This window comes from Balearica regulorum, chromosome 6, assembly GCF_011004875.1.
Source record: "Balearica regulorum gibbericeps isolate bBalReg1 chromosome 6, bBalReg1.pri, whole genome shotgun sequence".
Taxonomy (NCBI): domain Eukaryota; kingdom Metazoa; phylum Chordata; class Aves; order Gruiformes; family Gruidae; genus Balearica; species Balearica regulorum.
Window position 1 is genome coordinate 28,109,655 of NC_046189.1, and position 21,989 is coordinate 28,131,643.

Sequence of the window (21,989 nt, forward strand, 5' to 3'; positions counted from 1 at the left end):
CTTCAACTGGACTCTAATACCTGTATAAAAATCCTAAATGGACTACCTGTGCAAAGACACTCAGATGATTTAATGGATTATCATTATGGAAGCATTCAGATGACAGCAAGTAACAACAACCATCTGGAGACTATTTAAAGAGGTCTGTTTCCAAGACCTGACTGCAAGTTAGGGAGAAATTACTCTCCCAGTAACGTATGGCATCAAGCGTAAGGACAGTTTACGTTCAGCAAACTATACGTTCACTCACAACACTCTCATAATTTCTGTGATGGTGGATAGAAAGAGTTTGCTCATAGATCTGTAATTCTGTGGTTCTTATTGAGTTCAGGATGCTGCTCGTGGATCCTTTGAGTTGGAGCTCAATGAAACTGCTGCAATGTATGATACACAAAAGTTTGATTAAAATTGCAAGAAATATTACAAATTTTAGTTGTAAAACTTGCCCCAGTGATTGTAATCACAGTCAACAGTGTAGCACAATACCCTGCACTGTCCTGCACAATATATTTCTTCCAACACAATATAATTCAATGACTTCATAACATACATCTTGTACATCTGAATGTAGTGATTCTTATCAGCCAGAGTCTCTCAGAAATTGACGTGAACAGAGTGGACTTTTCAGAAGCAGTTGAGAGTGAGCTAACTTTGCTCTCACTGAAGTTGGTAAAAGTTTAACCGCTGCCTTCACTGAAAAATCTTCTAAAAAGACAAACATCAAGTTGCTGATACTGCAAGCGAGATATAAACCCCAGAGATATAGGGACAAACTGCTGAAATTCCAGATGGGCAGTCATAGGCTTCTCCCCATTGAGAGTTATTAACATAATTTTGAGAAACTGCAATAAAATCAATGCTCACAATAGTGGCTACAGTGCTGCTCAGGAAGCACAACAGCCGAAGGCTATTGTTCTGGAGTGGTTAACACTACTGTGCTTTCCAAGCTGTGTACTTGTACACCAGGAAAGATCCTGTATGGGTACCTGAAAAGCCACAAGCATCAAGATCTAGTAACTTAGAAGCAACAAAGGATTACTAGGAAAAGCTTACTAAAAGTAGTATAGCATAAAACAATCTTCCCAAGAAATGTTGGAAATGTAATTAATTGACATGTTTGAAATGAGGTTGGACAAGACATCAGCAAACATATTATTAGGGACAAGTACTCATTAACAAGTGTGTTGGACAGACAATGCGATGGGTTTTTCTCTTATTTTCCTTTGTGATTGTTCATTAATTTTCAATGGTCTTGTTATCATTACAGCTGCACTCAACTGTCCCTCTGAAATCTGAACTTTGACATACAAGAACTGCTTTTGTCCTCAGGATCTTTTAGAAATGACAAGCTAACTGCAGATTTTCCATACTCTGGTTTGCAAAGAGAAAGGAAAAATGAATCAAGTTTCTTTCTTTACTCAAAGTAATTGAGATTTAGCAAGTACATCTGAACTTTAAAAAAAAAAAAAAAGTTAAAAAAAGTAATAGCAGAAAGGAAGAATTCCGGAATTACATTTCAGGCATTTCCTAATCTACACGTGCCTGTGCCTGTTATGCTTATTACTTTTACAGGTCAGATCTGTGTTTTACTGGTCACTTCAAAGATTCCCTCTATGCTCAATCGTTGAAGTAATGGTAATCATCAGTACAGCTTCTCAAAAATATGCATTTGGCTCACTGGTCTGGTGAAAGGAGTCACAGCCACCAGCAAGCATACCCCTGGAACAGCAAAAGCTACCGCCATTCAAAAGTTTGTTGCTTTTTCCTATGCACAGTAGGTGTAGAAAGAGCACAAAGAAACACATCCTCTGCCACCTTTTCTCTTTTTAAACCAAAAAAAAAAAAAAAAAAAAAAAGGCAATGAAAGAGGCTTTACATCTTGGAGTCTTGTGGCCCAACGCACCGCAGATGCAAGACAAAAGAGCTGGTGACAACAATGTTAGAAGATGAAAAGGAAGAGTGATGTATTCAACCATCTCAGCCATGCTTCTTCCTGCTTCCCAGGGAAAAAATAAGTACCTCCATTTTAGAAACAGGGATGTGAGGTGTAGAGGGTCTAGGTAACATGCACAAAGTCACATACAACCTGCTAGAAGAATAAGGGATTACATTCATATCACAGTAAAAGCAAACAAACATAACCAGAGAAAGTCCCTTCTTTCAAAAGGACATCCCTTGGTTTACATGCAGCAAATAAGACTGAAAACAATTTAAACTTTAGTTTGCTTTAGACAGAGTGGGAGAGGCGACACTGCTCCCCCCTTTATTTCAGCTGAGGGAGATGTAACTAAGAGATGGAGGGCAGTAAATTCTTGAACCATTCCAAGACAATAGCAAGACCATGTGCATCTACTTCCATAGATCAGAAAACCACACAAAAATAATTCCAGCCTTTCTTCTGAAGACCCTCACCATTCAGGTGAACTCTTGGGCTTTATTCAAGTACCATTTTCTCCACCTCAACCCAGCAGCATTTAGAAAAAGATCATAATACTTTCTCAAATTCACATGCACAAACTTAGCTAGGGCTGCTCCCAGAATACAGCTGGCTACCTCAGAATGAGATCAAGGAATTATACCCTTACAGCTCAATCAGTGTGTACTCTGAAGCCCACTGACAACAATCTGGGAGCTTGCATTTCAGGCGTGCTTCAGGATCTATGTAAGAAATGTAGCTGCAACCTGGACATGCACACAGATCACTACAGCTAGAAAGCAATGCAACAGCTGTCTGCAAGTTAGCTCCATGACTTGCATGTGCCTTTGCAGAGGCTTACCTCTGCATGAATTATGCCTATGGCTTTTGAAAATGAGGTTTCATATACTGTTCCTATTTCACAATGCGAGGATTCTTGGAGTTTGTTTTTTTTAAAAAAATCTTTATTCTTTCTTGTTTGGTTTTCATTATATTTTTAGGCAGTGACACCGTAATCAGGGATGCAAACCAAGTTGAGTGCCACTAGCTCCTTCTAGCCATTTCCATATCTGGAAACTGTTAAACTAGGCAGATAAGGCGCTCTCCCTTTATTTCAACAAAGAAGTTATCATTATCTTTTTACGTCTGTCCATACTATATGTTTTTTTCCTGTTTGTTCAATTTAATGAGCTCTCCCTGCACTTGTGAATTTGCAATGAGAATGAAAAAGCTGTTCTCCAGGCAAAGGTCACTGTTTATTTTTACCTTCTATTATTACATTTTATTATTTTATTACTTTCTCAGCTTGGTAAAATTTCAAACCACACACAAGCTGAAAGTCATTCAAAACCCAGTAGGAGAGTGCAGCTGCATCTTCTACTGTATAACCTGGAATAGTTATATGCAGACTTGAAAAGCAGATATCCTAAATGCTTGTTAAATTGTTCCATAATTCGAAGGTGACAATGCTTTAATTTCAGGGTAATGCTACAGCTTTATGACTTCGCAGTTTTATTTAATGGTCCAATTTACCAGGATATTATGCTGCCTGTATTTGGTCCTAGGAGATGTTTTTACAGCATGGGACTGCAATGCATTCGGCACATTTTAGACCCTCTGTTTAGCCTCACCCATAGTTCTATCATCTTGCTGGAAGCCTCCAAGTTGCTTTTGACAGCACACAAATTAAATTGTGGGAAATTAGAGCAGCTGGAAAACTGGCTTTCAATGAGTTCTGTATTGTCTAATCCTCATTTTTATTCTTCAACTTGAAATATCTCTGTGGAGCACACTTCTCCCATACAAACTGCATCACTCCTTTGTGATTTAGGAGGTTTGTCACAAAACAAGATAATTCAGACTGATTAAATTGCCAACAAGCCAAACATACGGTAAATGCTACATGAGAGAGGAGAAATTGCTCTGAGAGCTTGTATGATGCATTTGTTTCATGGTGCTCTACATTGAATGCCAAATATTGTCTTGAAAGCTGTACCTATGACTACAGGAGTACCCTCACAAAAGACAGACTCTCCTTCCTGAATAATGTATTGTTTTAAGCTGCAGTGGCAGTTTAACCCAACAGCTCTAACATACACCCCCCTCCCCAAAGAATAAACCCCCCCCCCCCAATTTCTTACAGCAAACAGCTTTAATTCACTGACTATAAGAATGTGTTTTCTGAGACTGCTATGAAATCCACTTTTTTTTCTCCCTTTTTTTTTTTTTTCCTGCTAGCTGATCCAGCAATATGTGCTTTTGCAGCTTGTTTTGTGTTTATCAGCCTCCTCCTAGTTTCCAATTCAGCCACTTCCAGCCAGCGTAAAAGCACTGCAATACATTTCCATGGAAACAATTCTGAGGGGGTTCCCGTCCCCCCAGTCCTGCCTGCAGCCCACTACCGGCAGACTGTACCTGTGGGTGTGCATTCCTCAGGGACGCCCAAGCCTGGAACCACTCCCAATCTGTGAATCCCTCCTGGCAATTAGAAATCAGAACCAGGAAGGCACAGGGGTTGCAGTGACACCCAGACATGCTCCAGACATGCTGTCCCAGCCCTGGCAGAGATGGAAGAGCTGGGTTCCCAACTCCCTTATGCCCCAGGCACGAAGTTTGCTCACTCTGAGCCCACGTTTCGAGGTGTTTCTGTCAGCAGAATGTCCATGCCAGGCAGCTCTGATGGATGAGAACAAGACACCTCTTCTGCAACCCCTTGCGCTCTCAGCGCCCCGTGCTGTGCTGAAGCCCAGAGGTGGCAAACCGTTATCCTGCCAGCCGGCTTCTTGATGATCCTCTGCTTCCGTATTTCCTCTAATACGGTGTATCTACAACAAGCAGTAAGAAATATTCCTCCCCCAAAATTGAAAAGGCGGTCGCTGAACTACTTCCTAGTGCAAAATGGACACTTCTCCACTGCACTCACACTTGCTGCGCTTGTGACAACAGTGCAGTCCTCTCTGACTCAGTCTCCATCTAAGGTGAGTTTTGAGAGACTCGACATGTCAGTATTCTGCTGTTTCATATGCCTTGCAATGGCTCACATATCTGCATGAGCGTGGCAGACATGGAGCCGGCAGGAGACTTGCCATTCTTCTGATGCAGCACCAGGGGGTCGGGTAGGACACCTCTAGGTTTCCAACATGGCACTAAATACCTGTGTCTGGGGTAAATGGATCCAACCCTTTTAACTGAGACAGCTGGAGTGACTTTTAGAGAGCCACAGCTCACCACTAACTTCTGAGCACTGCAAATTTGGCAAGAGAGTGATTAAGTTGCAATAACCCTTTGTAACGTCTGCTGTTATGTTCCTTGGGGGCCTCCTGCAAGTGTGACGGTGAAGGCAGCCTGCAGGACTTCTGCTGTGAACTTCATCAGAAACACAGCAATTTCACAACGCACATTTTGCTGAAAACAGCAAGGCAGCTGTTGACAGCACAATGCCTTTGACATAATATAAACACTAAAGATTGTTTTTCATTTTATAAAGTTCTGGAATACTTAATGAAAATTCAAAACAGAAATGTATAAATTGTCAGAACTACAGTGTGCCAAAAGACCTGTAGTGTTTGAGAGGATAAACTGTAAATCTTTATGGGCTGTCTTTAATCTAAACAGTAGTAAATAATTTGTAAAGGTTTCTCATTTGCTGTTTTCTCCAGTGATGAAGTCAATCACAATTACAGACAGTAAGCTGCAAGGTACGCTCATTAAAAAAACAAACAAAAAAGGCACTCTAAAAAACTTCCTTAAGAAGTTCAAAGCTGTAAAATCTTATCTAGCTCATTCTGAGAATCTCAGGGAGTTTCACCATTTAGCTTCTTGTCCCACAATTACATAGTTGCAGGTAATAAAACCAGAATTAAGGGCATGACCTCCTCCTCAGCCTAACGGGTGGCAGCCCTTCTTTCCACCCGAGAGTCTGCCAAGTCCACAGGAAACGTAACAAGGGTTGAATCACATGGTGACTTCTGTATCACTGTAATTGCTATACAAAATAAAAGGAGATGATTTCTTATGGAAAATGGATTAAATAAATTATATAAGCAGATGGACTGAGATTCTTGTGTGAAAACAAAGAGAAAGGTGGATGCTGTGGACAGTAATACCACCAGTTCCATGATTATGTTGGGAGTGCAACAGGCATCCCTACAGCAAGGATTGAGGTCTAGCCAGCTCTGCTTTGTAGTAGCCCGTCTCTTTGTTACTCCAGCCTGCTCCTAGTTCACAACAAAGTGAGCAAAGCTGAACTGCTACAGTATTATCCCCAAATAGCTATGAGTGGGACTAATCAAACACTTAAAGTATTTAGACACTTCAGACATAAACACAATTTGTATTCTCCTGAATTCAACCCTCTATACATGCCATAGAATATGTACTATAAGGAAGAATAAAATCTGTATCATTAGCTGAGGGGGGGGGGGGGGAAGGCTAGAGGCAATTTATAAAAAAATGCAAGTATAACTTTGGCAATATCTTTCATATCTTTTTATAATCTCTTACTTTGAGATTTAAACACAGTTTCTACACAGTTTTCTAAGAAAGAGAAAATAAAGCTTTACTTTTCTTGCATCAGAAAAATAGGCAACATTTGCATTTTGAGAGGAGACTGCAAAACAGAGATGATCCGCAACAAGGACAGATATATTTTTGTTCATTAATGATTTTTTCTTTAGGGCAGTTTCAAAACCAAATCTTGGACTAGCAGCAAGAGCTGGGTTAAGGACTCATCTTTCCCCAATCTGTACCCCTGGAGCAAAAAAAAAAAGGGGGCGGGGGGGAAGTAAGCTATTTAAGGACTGGACAAATATCTGCCCAAGATAAAATTAACCATTGATCTAGTCATGGCAATTTCTAAGCTTTATTGATTTGATAGCCCAGGGTCTGCAAACAGTAAAACAGCATCAGTAAAGAAGTGCAGTGACAGAATGACTCAAGTGTATTGTAAGCAAATCTTTCAGTTATCAAGGGTAAAATTTACTCTGGAGGAGATGAGAAAAGGTCATTACAAACACTTTCTGTACAGGTCAAAAAAACAAGTACATGGATGTAGATTGCATGTCTATATACTTTGCACTGGAGAATGATTATTAGCATTTAAGTAGTACTCAAGACAGATCAATAGATTTCTAAGCAACAAGAGAAAAAGAATAAGCCTCACAATGACAGAAAGGCGGCCAGACCAGAGGTTCAGATGGTCCATTAACCATTTTCTGTATTGACTATCAGTCACTTCAGTGGTAAGTGAAGATTAATTCAACTAAGCTAATTATCAAACAATCAGCCTACAGGGAAAATTTCTTTCCCAGTGCTGGTGGCTGTTCGTTACCCCAAAGCATGGCAGGACACATTCTCTCCGTACTTTATGCAAAAAAGTGTGGGGGTAGAGCAGCATGGATGATGACAGAACTCAGGTAAAGCAAGCAGAGCCAGCTAACATTCCCGTGCAGATGACCCTGGAAACAGGCTAGCTATGTTCTCATGGCACTGAATGCAATCATCCCAAACTAATAATCCCTGCATGGACCCACATGAATCCTCATGGTGTCTCACACAGCATCCCAATACAACGATCATGGCTCGGGCACATACACCTGGTTCACTTCCCTCACACACATATATGGTGTGGATTCCTCTTTGTTCCTTACAGTTGATGAATTTCCCTGTGAAAGTGACTTTGCTTCGAGTGTGTAATGGGTATATAAGGTGAAGAAAACAGTATGTTAATAAGGTGCTGTCTTTTTGAGTTTGTTGTCTTTTGATGCCATTGAACTGCCTCTCTCTTCCTATTGTAAGAAAATGCAAATGAACATAGCTTCTGTCGATGAGGCCCCTTCACTTTGGGTCTTCCCACTCTAAATAACCCTAGATTATTTACTTTTAACCTCTCTTTGTACAGATATCTTTCTACACTTTTAATTAGGTACATTACTGTTCCTCACAACCTCCTATTTCAACAACGTATTTTACTTTTACTAGAAATAAACAGCCTTCAAGATAAGATCCTTCTAAAGTGCTTCACATACTCTTCCCTCTTCTTGACCAACTTAAATAATAGCGTGTCATCTACAATTTTTGTCACCTTGCTTTTTCAGTCACTTCTCCAGACAATGAATAAATACATTTATCCAATCTGGTATCAGCAGATATCCTGTGACATTCTACTGTTAAATTTCTTGCCATGCTGAAAATTGGCTTTATATTTTTTAATACTTTTTTCCTCTTCTTTTCTCCTTGCAAAATTTCTTTTCCCTTATTTCTCTCTCCCTCTTTGTATGACTGTCCAATTGCCTCTCAACATACATAATCACAATTTTCTGCTTTCTTTAGAATTTTTACTCAGCAGTGGGCTGTTAAAGTTGACAGGCTGCAGAGAAATCACTGGGACCACAGACACGATAAATTAACTTGTAATGTTGATACTTCCCATATCCACATCACCTATTGGTTGCCTATGATCAGACATCTCAGTATGTGAGAAAGCTGGTGTTCATCTGCCCTGGTTGATAACTGGCTACAAACAAGATCCCCTATCTGTTCAATTTAACTGGTAAAAATTAGAAATAGTTTTAAACAAAGTGAACATTAAGGAACAACACTGTTCTCTAAATGCAAAGATGCTGCTCATTTCTGATGATCTGATTCCTTCTTCGGATTCACCCTTCACAGATTCAAGGCACTGTAATTCCCAGAAGTCATTAGCCCCCTGCACCTCTACTTTTAAAAGCACTAAATGAGTCATTTCCCTGGATTTTCCATTCCACCTCCAAATTCTTCAGCCTGAACACATTTTGGGCATAAAAAGGTTACCTCTTCTTGAACTGTATACAAAAAGAACTGCCAGCCTCAGTAAAATCAAAGCTTCATTTAGCCCAGGAGCCTGCCTCTGCCTTTGAGGGTGAACAGCTACCCAGGGAAGTGAGGGAAGGCAAAAGGTTTTCCTGAAACTCATTCCCATTTTCCGGTGATCTGCCTGAGCTGGGAGCTGCAACTAAACCTCCACGTTTAATTGCACTTTCTGAATCTATCAGTCAAGACTGGGGGTTCTTCCAGGCTGGTTTTTCCCTCTGTGGATACGCTGGCCTCCTTGATGTAATAAGTTTCAAGCTGAATTATTCATTGCGTACAAGAGAACAAACAACCCCCCTCCCAAATCCTGCTATTTAATAATTTTACTGTTCCTTAGCTCCCATATCATGAAAAAGAATCAATCCCTATTTGCTTTCTTTATGCCACATATGATCTCCATCCTTTCCTGTGACAGTTCCCTCCACTATCTTTTTTAACTTTTTAGTGTCCCCATACATGGAAGCCATCCACACTTCCTACCACCTACATTTTTCTATTCACAGGAGGTGCGGTATGGATTTTTGTCACTGAACAATAATGTTAACTTTTTTGTCTCTGTTCCTTTCCTAATATAACAATGTAGAAATTAAGTTTTTACTTTTCTTTAATATTGATACTTCCAGAAAACCATGCAGAAGTATTACCTGAACAAAGTAACAATCCTTACCTGTGTACATAAAGTTGAGTTATTTTTTCCATACTTTGCACTTAATCTATTACTGTAAACATTTAAATTATTATCAGCATAATGATAAGGTATGTTCCCAGAGAGAAAAGAAGCTCTTGTGATTAAGGCACCCAAACCATATTTGGATGATACAGAAGCATAACTCATTTGTAACTCAAACTCTCTGGACAACTATAAAGTAGTAATTTCTTTCTGTGCCTCTTTTTTTCAGTCCTCTTTTATGCAAAAGGAATAAGAGATGCCTATGACAAATGACCTTCTCCTGCCTCAAATGAGACATTTAGGGGCAAAGAAGAAATGTGAAAAAGTTTTCCAGGCTAGAAGGCTTTGTCAGTTTTTCCCACCTCCAGTTTTCTCGTAATCAAAATAAAATAAGAATGTCAGCAAGTTCATTACAGATAGAGAGAAAATCAGGTATATGCCTTCTGGATTTCTGCCAAATAAAATTTATTTGAGGAAAGCAGATGCTTTCTGCAAGGACTTTGTCAAAAATCCTACTTCTTCAGCAGAGATAAAAAGCACTGACAACGTTTTGATCACATATATTTATAAAATAAATAATAAAAATGAGCACATTTCCCATACTGGAGATCAAGGAAGGATATTCAGACAGAATGGTGAAACTCTGTTTCAATTCTTACGAGATTCAACAACAGTGGAGGAGACACATCTTATTAAATATTTGTTACACTTGAATAAAAAACATACTTAATAATTAACTGGTGTGCATTTAATTAACATAATGATTGCCCAATTAAATCAAAATGAAAATTTAATTTGAGACACTTTAAGTACAAGGAGATTAAGGATAAAATATGAGTATCCTCAGTCCTTAGTTTTCAGGACTGAGTGTGGAGGTGATATATGGCAATGTAGCTTAACCAGAATTAGCAATTTAGAAGGGGTAATAAAATATTCTTTCATCTGCACCTGGCCACAAGAAGCAAAAAAATGCCAAGGAGACAGTCCAGGAAATTTCCTCTCTGTTTCAAAAATAAGAAGCAGAAAGGAGGCTATACTGTCTATGCCAACCTACACCATGGGCTATGTAATCTTTTCTCATACCCTTCCATGACAGTCCTATATAAAAAATAGAACCCACTTAAGGGGAGAATTTCCCAGATAGACATATTCATTTGAAACACTTTTTATTTTAAAACTACAGAACTGTAAGTTTGAAGAGTCTCGACCAATAGTTCACCTTGCCAGGCTCTTTCTCTGCTACCTGTCTCTTTGGTGTCCCTCCTCCTAAAAGCATCATGCCCTCTCCTCCATACAGATCCCCAGGGCTTCTATTCTATTAGACATCAAAGGCAGCACGCTTGTATGAGGGGAGGTTTTCCTGCTTAGTCAGACTGGAAGGGTTTACAGCTAGCTCAGTGCAAGGAGTTTAATAATCATTCCTTGATCTAGTATTCTAGTAAAGCAGAGAAACCATTCAGTTACAAAAGAAGGTTTGCATTCTAAGTTTCTACATCTTTGCTAAAAAAAACATAAACATCTCATTAGAAATCATGATATTATGAAAAAATAAATCAGCAGTGCCCTTTATAAGGTACAAATACCATTGTAAATACCACTTAGTGACAATACAAAGCGAGTCCTTCAAACTTAGTTTAAATATCATTTTTGCATGGATCCTATTTAAGGAAACAGAGTTAAACCTCAGTACCAGTTGTCTGCTTTTTCCCCACTACTGAGACACCTGTGATTGTGAGGTCGTCTTAGTAGTACAACGATAGCCACGGCAATAACATTAAAGCCAACATAAAGCACCAAAGACGAGGTTAGGTCATTACCTGTTATATTGCAAAAAACACGGAGTGGTCCAAGTGGTCCACTTCCATCAGAATCAATGTAGAAGAAACCTGATGTCTTCCCTTGGTGTCGGTAAGCCTCACAAGATTGTTCATAGATAGCTTTAAAAGAGAGAGAAATTGTATCACAAACAAGGAGAAAACAGACACGTTTTACACATGAGCATTGCTTTAATCATTGCCATAACATAAACTGCTGGTTCACTGCTGATTAGCATGTGAAAGAGTTTACTACATTTGGACCTGAGCCCATGCTCAAGATTAGGCATGTATTTAACTACTTCCTTGAACTTTATATATACTAGCTTTAAAGATATGGGTATTTGCCTTATTTTGGATTAAAGTATATAAAAACTTAAGTAAATGGGTATGAATTTTCAAATGTGCCACCATCTAGTTATGTAGTGATACATAGTGATATTTCAAACACATACATACCTACACACACTTATACATGATCTACTACCTAGGCACACGCTTAAGTCTTGCCAACAAAAATTACAGATATTTTTGCCAGTCCTCAGCTTCCCTGAATGATGTTGTTAACAAGTACCTATAAACCCCTACCACCGTCTATCACCCAAATGAAAACAATGAACATCCTCTAACTCAAGCTCAGATATGGTGTCCATCCTGGATGACATCTTTATGCTTTAGCCCTATTTTTATGCAGCCAACTCTTTGTCTCTACTTATCAATACTCTTCTTTTGGAAGATTAGTGCCCGTGAAAATCCAAGTGGTTAATAAAACAAGCATAGCAGGTCAGCAAGAACAGGAAGAAAATCTCCCACAGGTCAGTGCAATTCCTTGTATTTGAGACATGTTTTCAGGTAAGATATCACTTCACATGGGGCAAAGAGAACCCACCCCTGGAGAGGCAGTTATGAGGTATCAGAAAGTCACGTGTATGATCCTGGATCTTGAACAACAGTAACCTTAAATCACATTGCAGGAGGATTGATTGATTTTTTTTTTCCCCACCCATTTAAACACTTACCTGATTATACTGACAAGGTTATTTGCCGTAACAGCTTATGATTGTTCAACTAATTTGTCAGCAAATACAATAAAAACCACAAATTGACTTAGCAGATAGATCAAGATTTCCTGGTTTTCTTCCTATGAGACAGCGTTATGTGGAAGACACACTAACAGCAATACAAGCAAACAGAATTACTCTTAATCTTTAAGTAAGTTTTTGAATGCTACCAGTAGCAGAACACACAGAAACATATTTGGACATCATCTTTGGCTGCGGCAAGGTCAAATCTATCTTTTACCTCTTAATTTTAAGAGCACATTTAGCTATTTGCACATTGGTACATCCATCATACACCAAACACAGGACTTAAGAGTGGGAGATACTATGGGGAACTTGTGAATAACTCAATTGTTAGCCACCACAATCTTTTTCCAAGATTTGCAGACCATGTGTTGGGACAACACTTCCTTGCTACTTCTGCAATGCAGCCCCAGCCCCTCCTGCAGACGGCAGGAATTGCTCTGCACCAGCAGGAATAGTTCCTCATTCCCACTCCTGTGCACGCATGGACTTGCATCCCTCCTTTCCCCTTCTTCCCTAAAAGCAGTTTCTCTAACGAAACAAATTTTAGAAAAGCTTAAATGGACAGCCTGAAGTAGCCTTGTCTGGCTATTATTCTGAAGAATGCTATAAGACAGTTCATCACTCAGATTTTAATGAAATTTGGGCATTTCTTCGCTTCTGCCAACAACACAGAATCACAGTTCTAGGGGCTCCCACACCAAACTGGCTATGAATTAAGAGTCTCACCCATCACTTGCACCACTTGGAAATAGGCTTTCTCCTTATACATTTCTCTCCTGACCAGACATCTTTAGCAGGCAGAACATGACTAAGTGCTAAATATGCACAGCATTACCCTTCCCAGAGTTAAGAAGCTGCTTAAGGTACTCAGCACCTGGTGAAACAGTGCTGTAATTAGTATCCATCCTACAATAAACAGAATCAAGAAAGCTTCTTCCTGACAGTCATTAGTCTGATGTAGAAAGCACTGTAGGAGTCCAGATGATCTCTAAATTCCCCCTCTGATAGCTGGCCAAGAGTACATATTAAATGCAAATAAAATAAAATCCCCAAACCAGAACCTATTCTTCCACTATTCACATCCTGAGGGGCTAGCAGAGAGTCCCTCAGTCGCTAAAGTGCTGACAAAAGCAACTGGGATATGGAGGGTCAGGAGAAAGACTGTAACAGGCGATTAAGTAAGTAATCAAGGAATCATAGTTTGATCAATTTGCAAAGTTCTCAAACTGCAGTTCACTTAGTCAATTTGCTGTCATCATCATTACAGGACACTTTATCTTGTCTCATTAGGGAATATGCCAATTGCTTCCCCTGAATTGTTTGCTGAGTATTTTTGAAGACAAAGGATGGTGCCAGGGGCACAGACGTAAAACTAATATGTTCTCAGTGAACTGGCACAGCTAGAAATGCATTCTTCATCCCAAACTTTTTATTCCTAAGTGTTTTGCTTCTTCTTGACTGTCACTTTGGCTGGAGCCCAGATATACTTTTTTCAAATTAATAAGGAAAAATGTGAAGATTCAGCCATTAACAATGTGGGCAGATGCAAACAGACATGCTCTACTCACCTTTAGACGGCCCCTTTGTCACTACAACTTTGGGAAAAAAAAAGGCTGTATAGGGCGAGAAATCAGGCTAGAGGTACTCAACTGGCATAAATCTGAACGGATGCACAAGATTCAGTGAAACTACAGCTATGTCTGCCAGAAGAAAATCCATCCTGGTATATTTTCCTTTTGGTTATATGAGAATTCCAGCAGTAAATACTAGGGAGTAGCAGAAGCAGCAGGAAAATGCTATAAACCCCAAACTCTAGCACATAAAACATATTCTAACTATCATGACTTTGAGAAAAGCCGTTTTGGTGAACAGTTTATTTTGTAGCTGCACGCTGAAAGTTTCACATGCTTGTATCTTAAGCATTTGGTATTGCATACTTCTAGACTGGATGGGCCATTGCTTTTAGTTCTCTTTTTTACTATTTTATGCTGTATAATGCATCAAGGAGAAAATGATATTTGTTTTCCAGTCACTGGCAAATGCCCCCACAGACATTTCAAGTGCACCATCCATTCCAAGCTCTGCTCAACATCTACACAGGCTGAGCCGATTGCTTGTTTCAGAATAAAGTTATGCAATTCCATTTGCTGAAAAAGGCCCTATTATTCCAGTGACAACAACTTGAAGCTGTCTTTATGGTTCAATGAAAGATAAGATCTCTTTGCAGTCATTCCTCTCTCTATGCAATCAGAAATATCATAAAAAAAGTAAAAACCAGATGAACATTCAGCTGTGACTGTTAAGACCCCAGAGTCTTAACTTTGAAAACTGCCTTCAGATTTATGTTCCGTTTTGTGCCAGATTTCTCTGATGTAGATGTGGTCGTTTTGGGAACAGTAGGAAACCATTATTATAGTTGTCATTAAAGAGTCACCAACCATTTATGCATGTAATAAGGCCACACTTTCAAAAAGCAAGCACCAAGTGTAATTATGAAACTGTTGACAAATGCAAACGTTTTAATGTCAAAAAATGTTTGCAGTAATTACACCTTTTTAATAAAGTAGAGGTATTCATCAGTTCATTAGAAGTCGAACCCATTAATAATTTTCAAGCATTATTTTTAAATTAAAAAAATGAAACAAAATAGTGATTTTATTCCTTTCTGTGAGGCATTTTAATAATGTTTATACTTGCAGTCCTTCAAGTTTATTTTATTTTAAAATGTTCACCAAAATGGGACCAAAACAACAAAAATAATGTTCTTTATAAGCTTTGGATGAGCAGCCTGTTTTCTCATTAGCACTTTTTGAAAACATAATTTCAAAACCAAAAACTCTAAGTTGTTGTTTGTCTCAAAGAAGCAAGATCAGTTTTCCTTTTCTAACCATCTGCCCTGGTTTCAGCTGAGATAGAATTAATTTTCTTACTAGCAGTGAGTATAGTGCTGTAGTTTGAACTTAGGATGAGAATAATGTTGATAACACACTGATGATTTGGTTGTTGCTGGGCAACATTTACATCAAGTCAAGGACTTTTCAGCTTGTGATACTGCCCTGCCAGTGAGGTGGCTGAGGGTGCACAAGAAGCTGGGAGGGGACATGGCCAGGACAGTGGACCTAAACTGCCCAAACGGATATTCCATACCCTATGACGTCATGCTCGGTATATAACTTGCAGGGAAGCTAGCTGGGTGTTTAGACCGCAGCTTGGGAACTAGCTGGGCATCAGTGGTCTGAGGGTGGTGAGCAATTGTGCTGTGTACCACTTGCTTTGTATATTCTATGATTATTGTTATTCTCTTCCTTTTCTGTCATATTAACTGTCTTTATCTCAACCCACAAGTTTTACCTTTTTGTTTCCAATTCTCTTCCCCATCCCACTGCAGGGCAGAGTGAGCGAACATCTGCGTGGTTGTTTTAGCTGCCGGCCAGGTTGAACCACACCACCATCCCGTGCTTTTCTGGGACTAATTTTGACATATCAGCCATTGAAGATAAAATGATAGTTTCCAGCAACATTTGTTTCACTGAGCCAGAAACAACTGAAAATCACAGTTTATGGCTTCAGCCCCTGCTGCGTTTCCTCAGGCCCTTTTGGGAACAAGCTGCACTGCCATGCAGCAGCAGCACTGCAGTTCCTGCCACCGAGCTCCCACGGGCAGTCAGGATGAAGCTGTTTGCTTCACTGAGTTGCATTACACTAGTGCTTGTCAGAAAGAGATGTCAGCAGCGCACATGAACCCATGCTACTCCCACGCAAGCATGGCTTGGGCCTCACAGTCAGGTATAGCAGGTAAAAGCATCAGGGTAAACTACAGCACAGGGCAAAAACCAAAGTGTCAAAGGTGTCACAAGGGCAGAGTTTGGCCGATGGGCTATTGCTGGTAACAGTGGCTATTCCAGGAAGACAAAACAAGAAACAGTTTGAGTCCAAGGCCCAAGGTTTAGTAAGGGAGGTTGAACATCAGAAACATCTGGTTTACTTGGTCACAAAGAGACTGGATGTCTTTTACTGCCTTTGGTTGGTTGGGGGTTTTTTTGTGGGGTTTTTTGGGGGGGGGTTTGTTGTTGTTTTGGTTTGGTTTTGGGTTGTTTCCTCCCCCCCCAAATCACTTATAAGCTATAATACTGGACCCTGTGGTGACATTTTTTTGCAGTGTTCTTTAAGGAATTTTTTTAAAAGGCTGCTGCTGTGTTTCACAAAGAAATTTAAAATCCTCCCCAAGATAGCTACTGAAACTAACGCAGCCTGAGAGCCCCATTCTTCAAACCAAGAGCTGCCTCCCTAAGTACTACATGTGCCCTCACCTACGTGTTAGGATGAGCTGTGCTGATGGTCTTCAGGCATGCACAATATTGACAGAGTTCAAGATATCTATCTCCCCACACTTTATAATCCTCTGTGAAACACATATACCCAATTGCTCTCTCAGGTATCTCTTTCAGCCTTTGGTATCTGAAATTAAACTAGCTTTTCAGATCAACAACTCATCAGAGCATTCATTTTGAACACTGCTTGACTCACTGATCATAATGGCCATCTTTTCCTTTAGTTCTTACTTCTCATCTTCCCAGGTGCTTAAGAAATGGTTTGTCAAACTTTGATCAGCATTTATACAATAAACACTTTATCCTCAGTCAGATCAACATCACCCGATTCTACGTGTTCTCTTATATTTCCTGGGACATAAAGATTCATAAGCTAAAAAAAAAAAAAAATCAAAATTATGGATCTGAAACATACACATCCCATATTTTTTCAAGCCACACACACTACATCCCTACAGAAGCACCTGAGTAAAACTATAAATATGCATTTTGATTGATCAAGATTCAAGCTATAGATCCATGATTCAGACTCCAATGCCAGAAAGGCATGAAGAGATTTTAATGTCATTGTAATAACCTATTCTGACCTTTTGTGTAAAATCAACTACAGAATTTAATTTTCTAATTCCTGCATCAAGACCCTTATGGCTGGTCAGCCGGAGCACACACAGTAGCTCTCTGCACCCTGCAGTCAGGTCTGACAGGGCTGAGGTCCCTCTTAGCTTGGCTCTGCAATTGAAATTTCAGCCTTGACTCAATACGCTGCGAGAGTCTGACAAGTTTTACATATGAGTAATTTCATCACTGTCCAGCTCTCTGAAGTATCCTGAACCTGTTAATCCAACTGTTTTAAATACAGTCCTTAAACCAGAAGAGACTGTGTCCCTGCCGCAGCTGAAATCTTTAACAGCACATGGCTGAGCACAAACATTTGCAAGGTCAAATGTCCATCATTTCCAATAAAACATCTTTTTATGCAGTTTTTCTCTGTTTCCTTTGCCTCCATGTTCCTAACTTATAAAACCTCTCCTCTCTCAAACCACTTTAATTTCGTTTTTCACCTCCAGTGCTATTTCAGGGGAGAGAAAAAAAAAAAAAAAAAAAAAAAAAGACTGTTCTTATGCAAAGTCTTGAACTTCTGCAAACAATCCTCAGGGAGCAATATATTTAAAGCCCCCTCTCTTCAATGGATGAATGAACCTGTTATTCACCTGGTAAGACACATCTCTTACCTGTATTTAAAATAGTGCTGGCTGTTGGACTTGATTGAAAGGTTACAGCGATACCCAGATTTCAGTTTTACTACTAGGAGACCAGGCAAGGTAAATCTCTTTCCCCTCCACCCAGTGGTACGTTACTGGCATAGATATAACCACCAAGATTATAAACTCCAAATCAAAAGCAATTTGTTTGGTGGTTTGGGGTTTTTTATCAGAGGACTCTGTCCTTTTCAAATTTAATGGACACTAAGATAACTTTCCTCAAAACATAAAATTAATTAAAAGTAAACCTTAAAATTCCCAATGTTTCTGTGGTACTGTACTTCCAGTTATTTTGGAAATTGCTCACACACATTTCGTTGCAAATACTCGGAGCTGGAGATTCAGAATTTGAGCTATACTAGTTATGATTATCAAAACAAATCCTGCAGTATTGCTTTTTCTAGATTAGATTCTCATAATCTAATAAAAGTAACCGATAATTTTCAATTTCTCCGAGGGTAAAAACATTTTATGGTGATATAAATAAAATACTTTAAAGAGATCTAAAGAACTGGGGATGTGATGACACCGTCCACTCCTCAGCTAAAACATAGCGAGATTCATGCTGCTTTTACCACCTCAAACAATTGCACAGTCATGAAAAACTGTAGGCGGAATACTTACTGCTAGACCATTTGGGACTCATTTCATTGCTTTGTAGTTCTTTGCGCCTTAGATGAAAAGAGTAATAATAACCCCTATAAAAATAATAATTATTATTATTGTATTCTGAGGTGAAAACTAACATACTGGTTAGACTGGAAAGGCCAGTAATAGCTGGGGATGCTGCAACCAACCCTGGACTGAGCTTGGACAAACTGTTACGCAGAAATACCGACACAGACCGAACTAAGCTTCTCACCAAAACGCTCAGAGCTCCTGGAGGCAAACTGGAGACGACTGTTTACCCTCTGCTTGTATACCTCAGGCCCGACAGATTTGTTCTTACAGGCTGGGAGTAATGAGTATTCAACCAAGGATTTTTCTAAATAACAAATAAGGAGATATGCAAAGGGAGGTTTCTTCTTCTCATTCCAACAGCAGAGGGATTAGTACAGGCAATGAACTCTGGGAATGATCGTCATTCTCACCCTTATAATACAATTGTGTTGTTAACTGCCAGAAAATGAAATCTGTACTCTCAAAACTGGATTTTGACAGCTCTGCTGTTGACAGACTAATGCAGTCTCCGCTGTGATGTGCCTGGATGACAGATGGCTTATTTTCCTTTTTAAAATATGTATTTACTCATCTGATAAAGAATGCGTTATTTCCATCGATAGCTTTACAATGACTTTTACCACAATGTCACCTAAATGGATGTTTGGGAGGAATCCTTCCATTACACTTGGGGATTAGACAATTTCCTACAATTCAAGCTGAGGCCTCCCCCGGCCTGGGTATAAAAGCTCATGTCAGCCCGTCCTCCCCTGTCGCTTCCCCGCTGAGGTCTGAAGGTGGCTGTGGCAGTCACCGGCGGCCCCTCTCCGGTGCTGGTGCAGGGTGACCTGCAAGTCCTGCTGCTGCAAGAAAAGAGTCGGGGAGACCTACACCATTTTAAGAGCAGTGTTGGAAGGAAAGGAGAAATCAAAGACTTGAAGGGCACTGTGCAAAGCATGGTATTTCAGCCTTGCTCTTCAAAGTACTGGCATCCCTGTAGTGATTGTCACACCTCGACACAGGCAGGCTTCAAAAGGGATTGCGTTAGTCCCCCACATACTCTGTTCTGCAGTAAAGTCCCAAAATAGAATATTTTCTGTGTTATTTATAAGGAAGTCAGGCAAAGGGAAAGAAAACTTTTTTTGAAATGAACACCGCTGAGAAATGCAGATGTACAATTTACAGGTACACAAACTGAAGGGAAAGCATTAATAAGACAGTAACTTATTACAAAATAAACAATGAAAATACCAGGCTTCTGGTGTGAACAAAAATATGCAGGAACACCAAGTGCAGTACTGAAGGCTTGATATGAATATTATATGTGTTTTATTTAGTCAAAGAACACCAACATGTTTAAATACACATGGAAAAAACTTATTCCAAGAATCTCAGACAGGAGAATTGACTGCTCAGGACATGCAAATTACATGACCAGACTCACTGTTACACATCTGGCAGACCAAAACTCACTGAACCTCATTTGCCCAGCCAGCAAACCGTGTATGCATCTCCCTACCTTGGAACATGGGAGAATTACCAAATCCATGGCTGGTGCTTTAACATGCAGCTCCAGTACTGCTAACAATCTGGCTGAAGCTATATTAAGCTTTTCAGATCAAAAATGATATATGCAGTAAGCTTATTAATATTAAAAAATACATTTTCAAAGCCTGAAGTTATGTTAAGTTTATGTCATATCAACGCCTATATGACATTTCCATTATTGGATGGATCTTTCCTCCAGCAATTACCTAGGCCAATAAGACACATGCCTGTATGTGCAAGATAGATCACACACCAAAGCAAATATCCAGAATTAAATTACATTCTGTTAATTATCACCTCGCAAAGCTTTGGGACATGTTGACATCCCCAGAACATGAAGAATAAAATCATTATTTTATATTTCTCATCATCTTTTATATCAATGTTCAGCACTCCGCAATAAAAAAAAAAAACAAAAAAAAAAACCACCCAAGACTAAAGGCCATCTGAAAACTACCATGTATAAAAATAATAGAAATACAGAAGGGGAAGATGAGGCTAAGGGGCTAACATAACTCATAGAAAGAGAAGATTACTAATCATTACCTTGCAATAAAGTTATAACATTCTGTATCTCAGGGCCATTTTACACCGGTCTACTGGTTTTGCTATCACATGACAATTACAAGGAGAATTAATAGTATAAGACATGACTATGCAGGTTTTAAACTATGACCTTACAATTAAAAATATTTTTGTGTGTGTATATATATATACACACATACTTGTAATTCCTCTCCCTCTGTTTCTCTCTCTATATATACACCTATAATTCTGATCTAGCTTCAGTTGCCTACTGTATGCCTACGCTAAGGCAGCCTCCCTCTATAGAGGACAGACACTGGCAAGTTTCAGAAGTGGTCCATGAACTTACAATGGACACCCTATCTCACAGTGAGATTTGTCAAGTTCTGAAAATAGCTCACACACTGTTATATATATAGAGAGAGAGCAGACCACTATCTTAGATTAGATGTCATAGTATAAGACAGCAAAAAATAGATGAGCTGAATCCCACTCAGGCTTTTTTCCCAAGCTGTGTACTAACATCAGTGTTCCTATCTAAAAGAGGAAACCAGAAAACAAACATTACAGTATTATCTATTTTGTTATGGTTCACACATGTGATTACATAAAGGATCCTCTCCTATCTGTTGGGATGATATCAGACTACTCCAGTGCCTGATGGATCAGTAGGCTACTCACCACACTGCACAAACGAGTAAAGTATCTATTGCTAAAAAGACTTCAGCCAAGCTAATCTTCCAACCTATTTAAATGCAAGCTGTGTGAAGCACATTTAAAAGATAAACCAAAAGCAAAACCATGCATTTCACAGACTCAAAATAAGATTGTATCCTCAAAGCACTGTCTTAGCTACAGATCAGCTCAAGTAAGCAAACTAGTTTCAAAGGAAAGAATCCATATCATTTCAGTAGATGATATAGATCACACAGCTTCTAATATACCTGCAAATTGGATCTTATTCCCAACAGAGGTGAAGAAACTAAGGCACAACAAAACTCATACCCGAGCAAATGTAACTCACCCACTATTGGCTTAATATCCTGTAAGATTATTCCATGACTCCTAGTTTCCCCAAACTGCGGGCAGTGAAATGGGTACCAGGGAAGAGTCAGCACAAGTTTTACATTTCCCATCAAATTGCATGTCCACAAGCATTTGTGACAGCAACGCACTAACACATGCTTTGGAGTTTCACAGCTACAGATAGAACAGAGATGAAAACACAATTGCTAATCAGTGCTGAGTCTAGCCAGCAAGATGTGAATTGCACTGGAATGATGAAAGGTAAATCCAAATCTTCCTTCCCCATTGGAAGGGGGAAAGA

The 21,989-nt window shown here is 39.4% G+C and overlaps 1 protein-coding gene across 2 annotated transcripts in view; it reads right to left on the reverse strand.

Moving 5' to 3' along the window:
• Positions 1-21,989, reverse strand: part of CNTNAP5 (contactin associated protein family member 5) — a 294,719-nt gene that overhangs the window by 87,000 nt on the left and 185,730 nt on the right. For both annotated transcript variants that reach the window (XM_075756999.1, XM_075757000.1), the window contains exon 12: positions 11,252-11,371. In XM_075756999.1, coding sequence (XP_075613114.1) covers positions 11,252-11,371 — 120 coding nt within the window. The remainder of the gene's footprint in view (positions 1-11,251; positions 11,372-21,989) is intronic.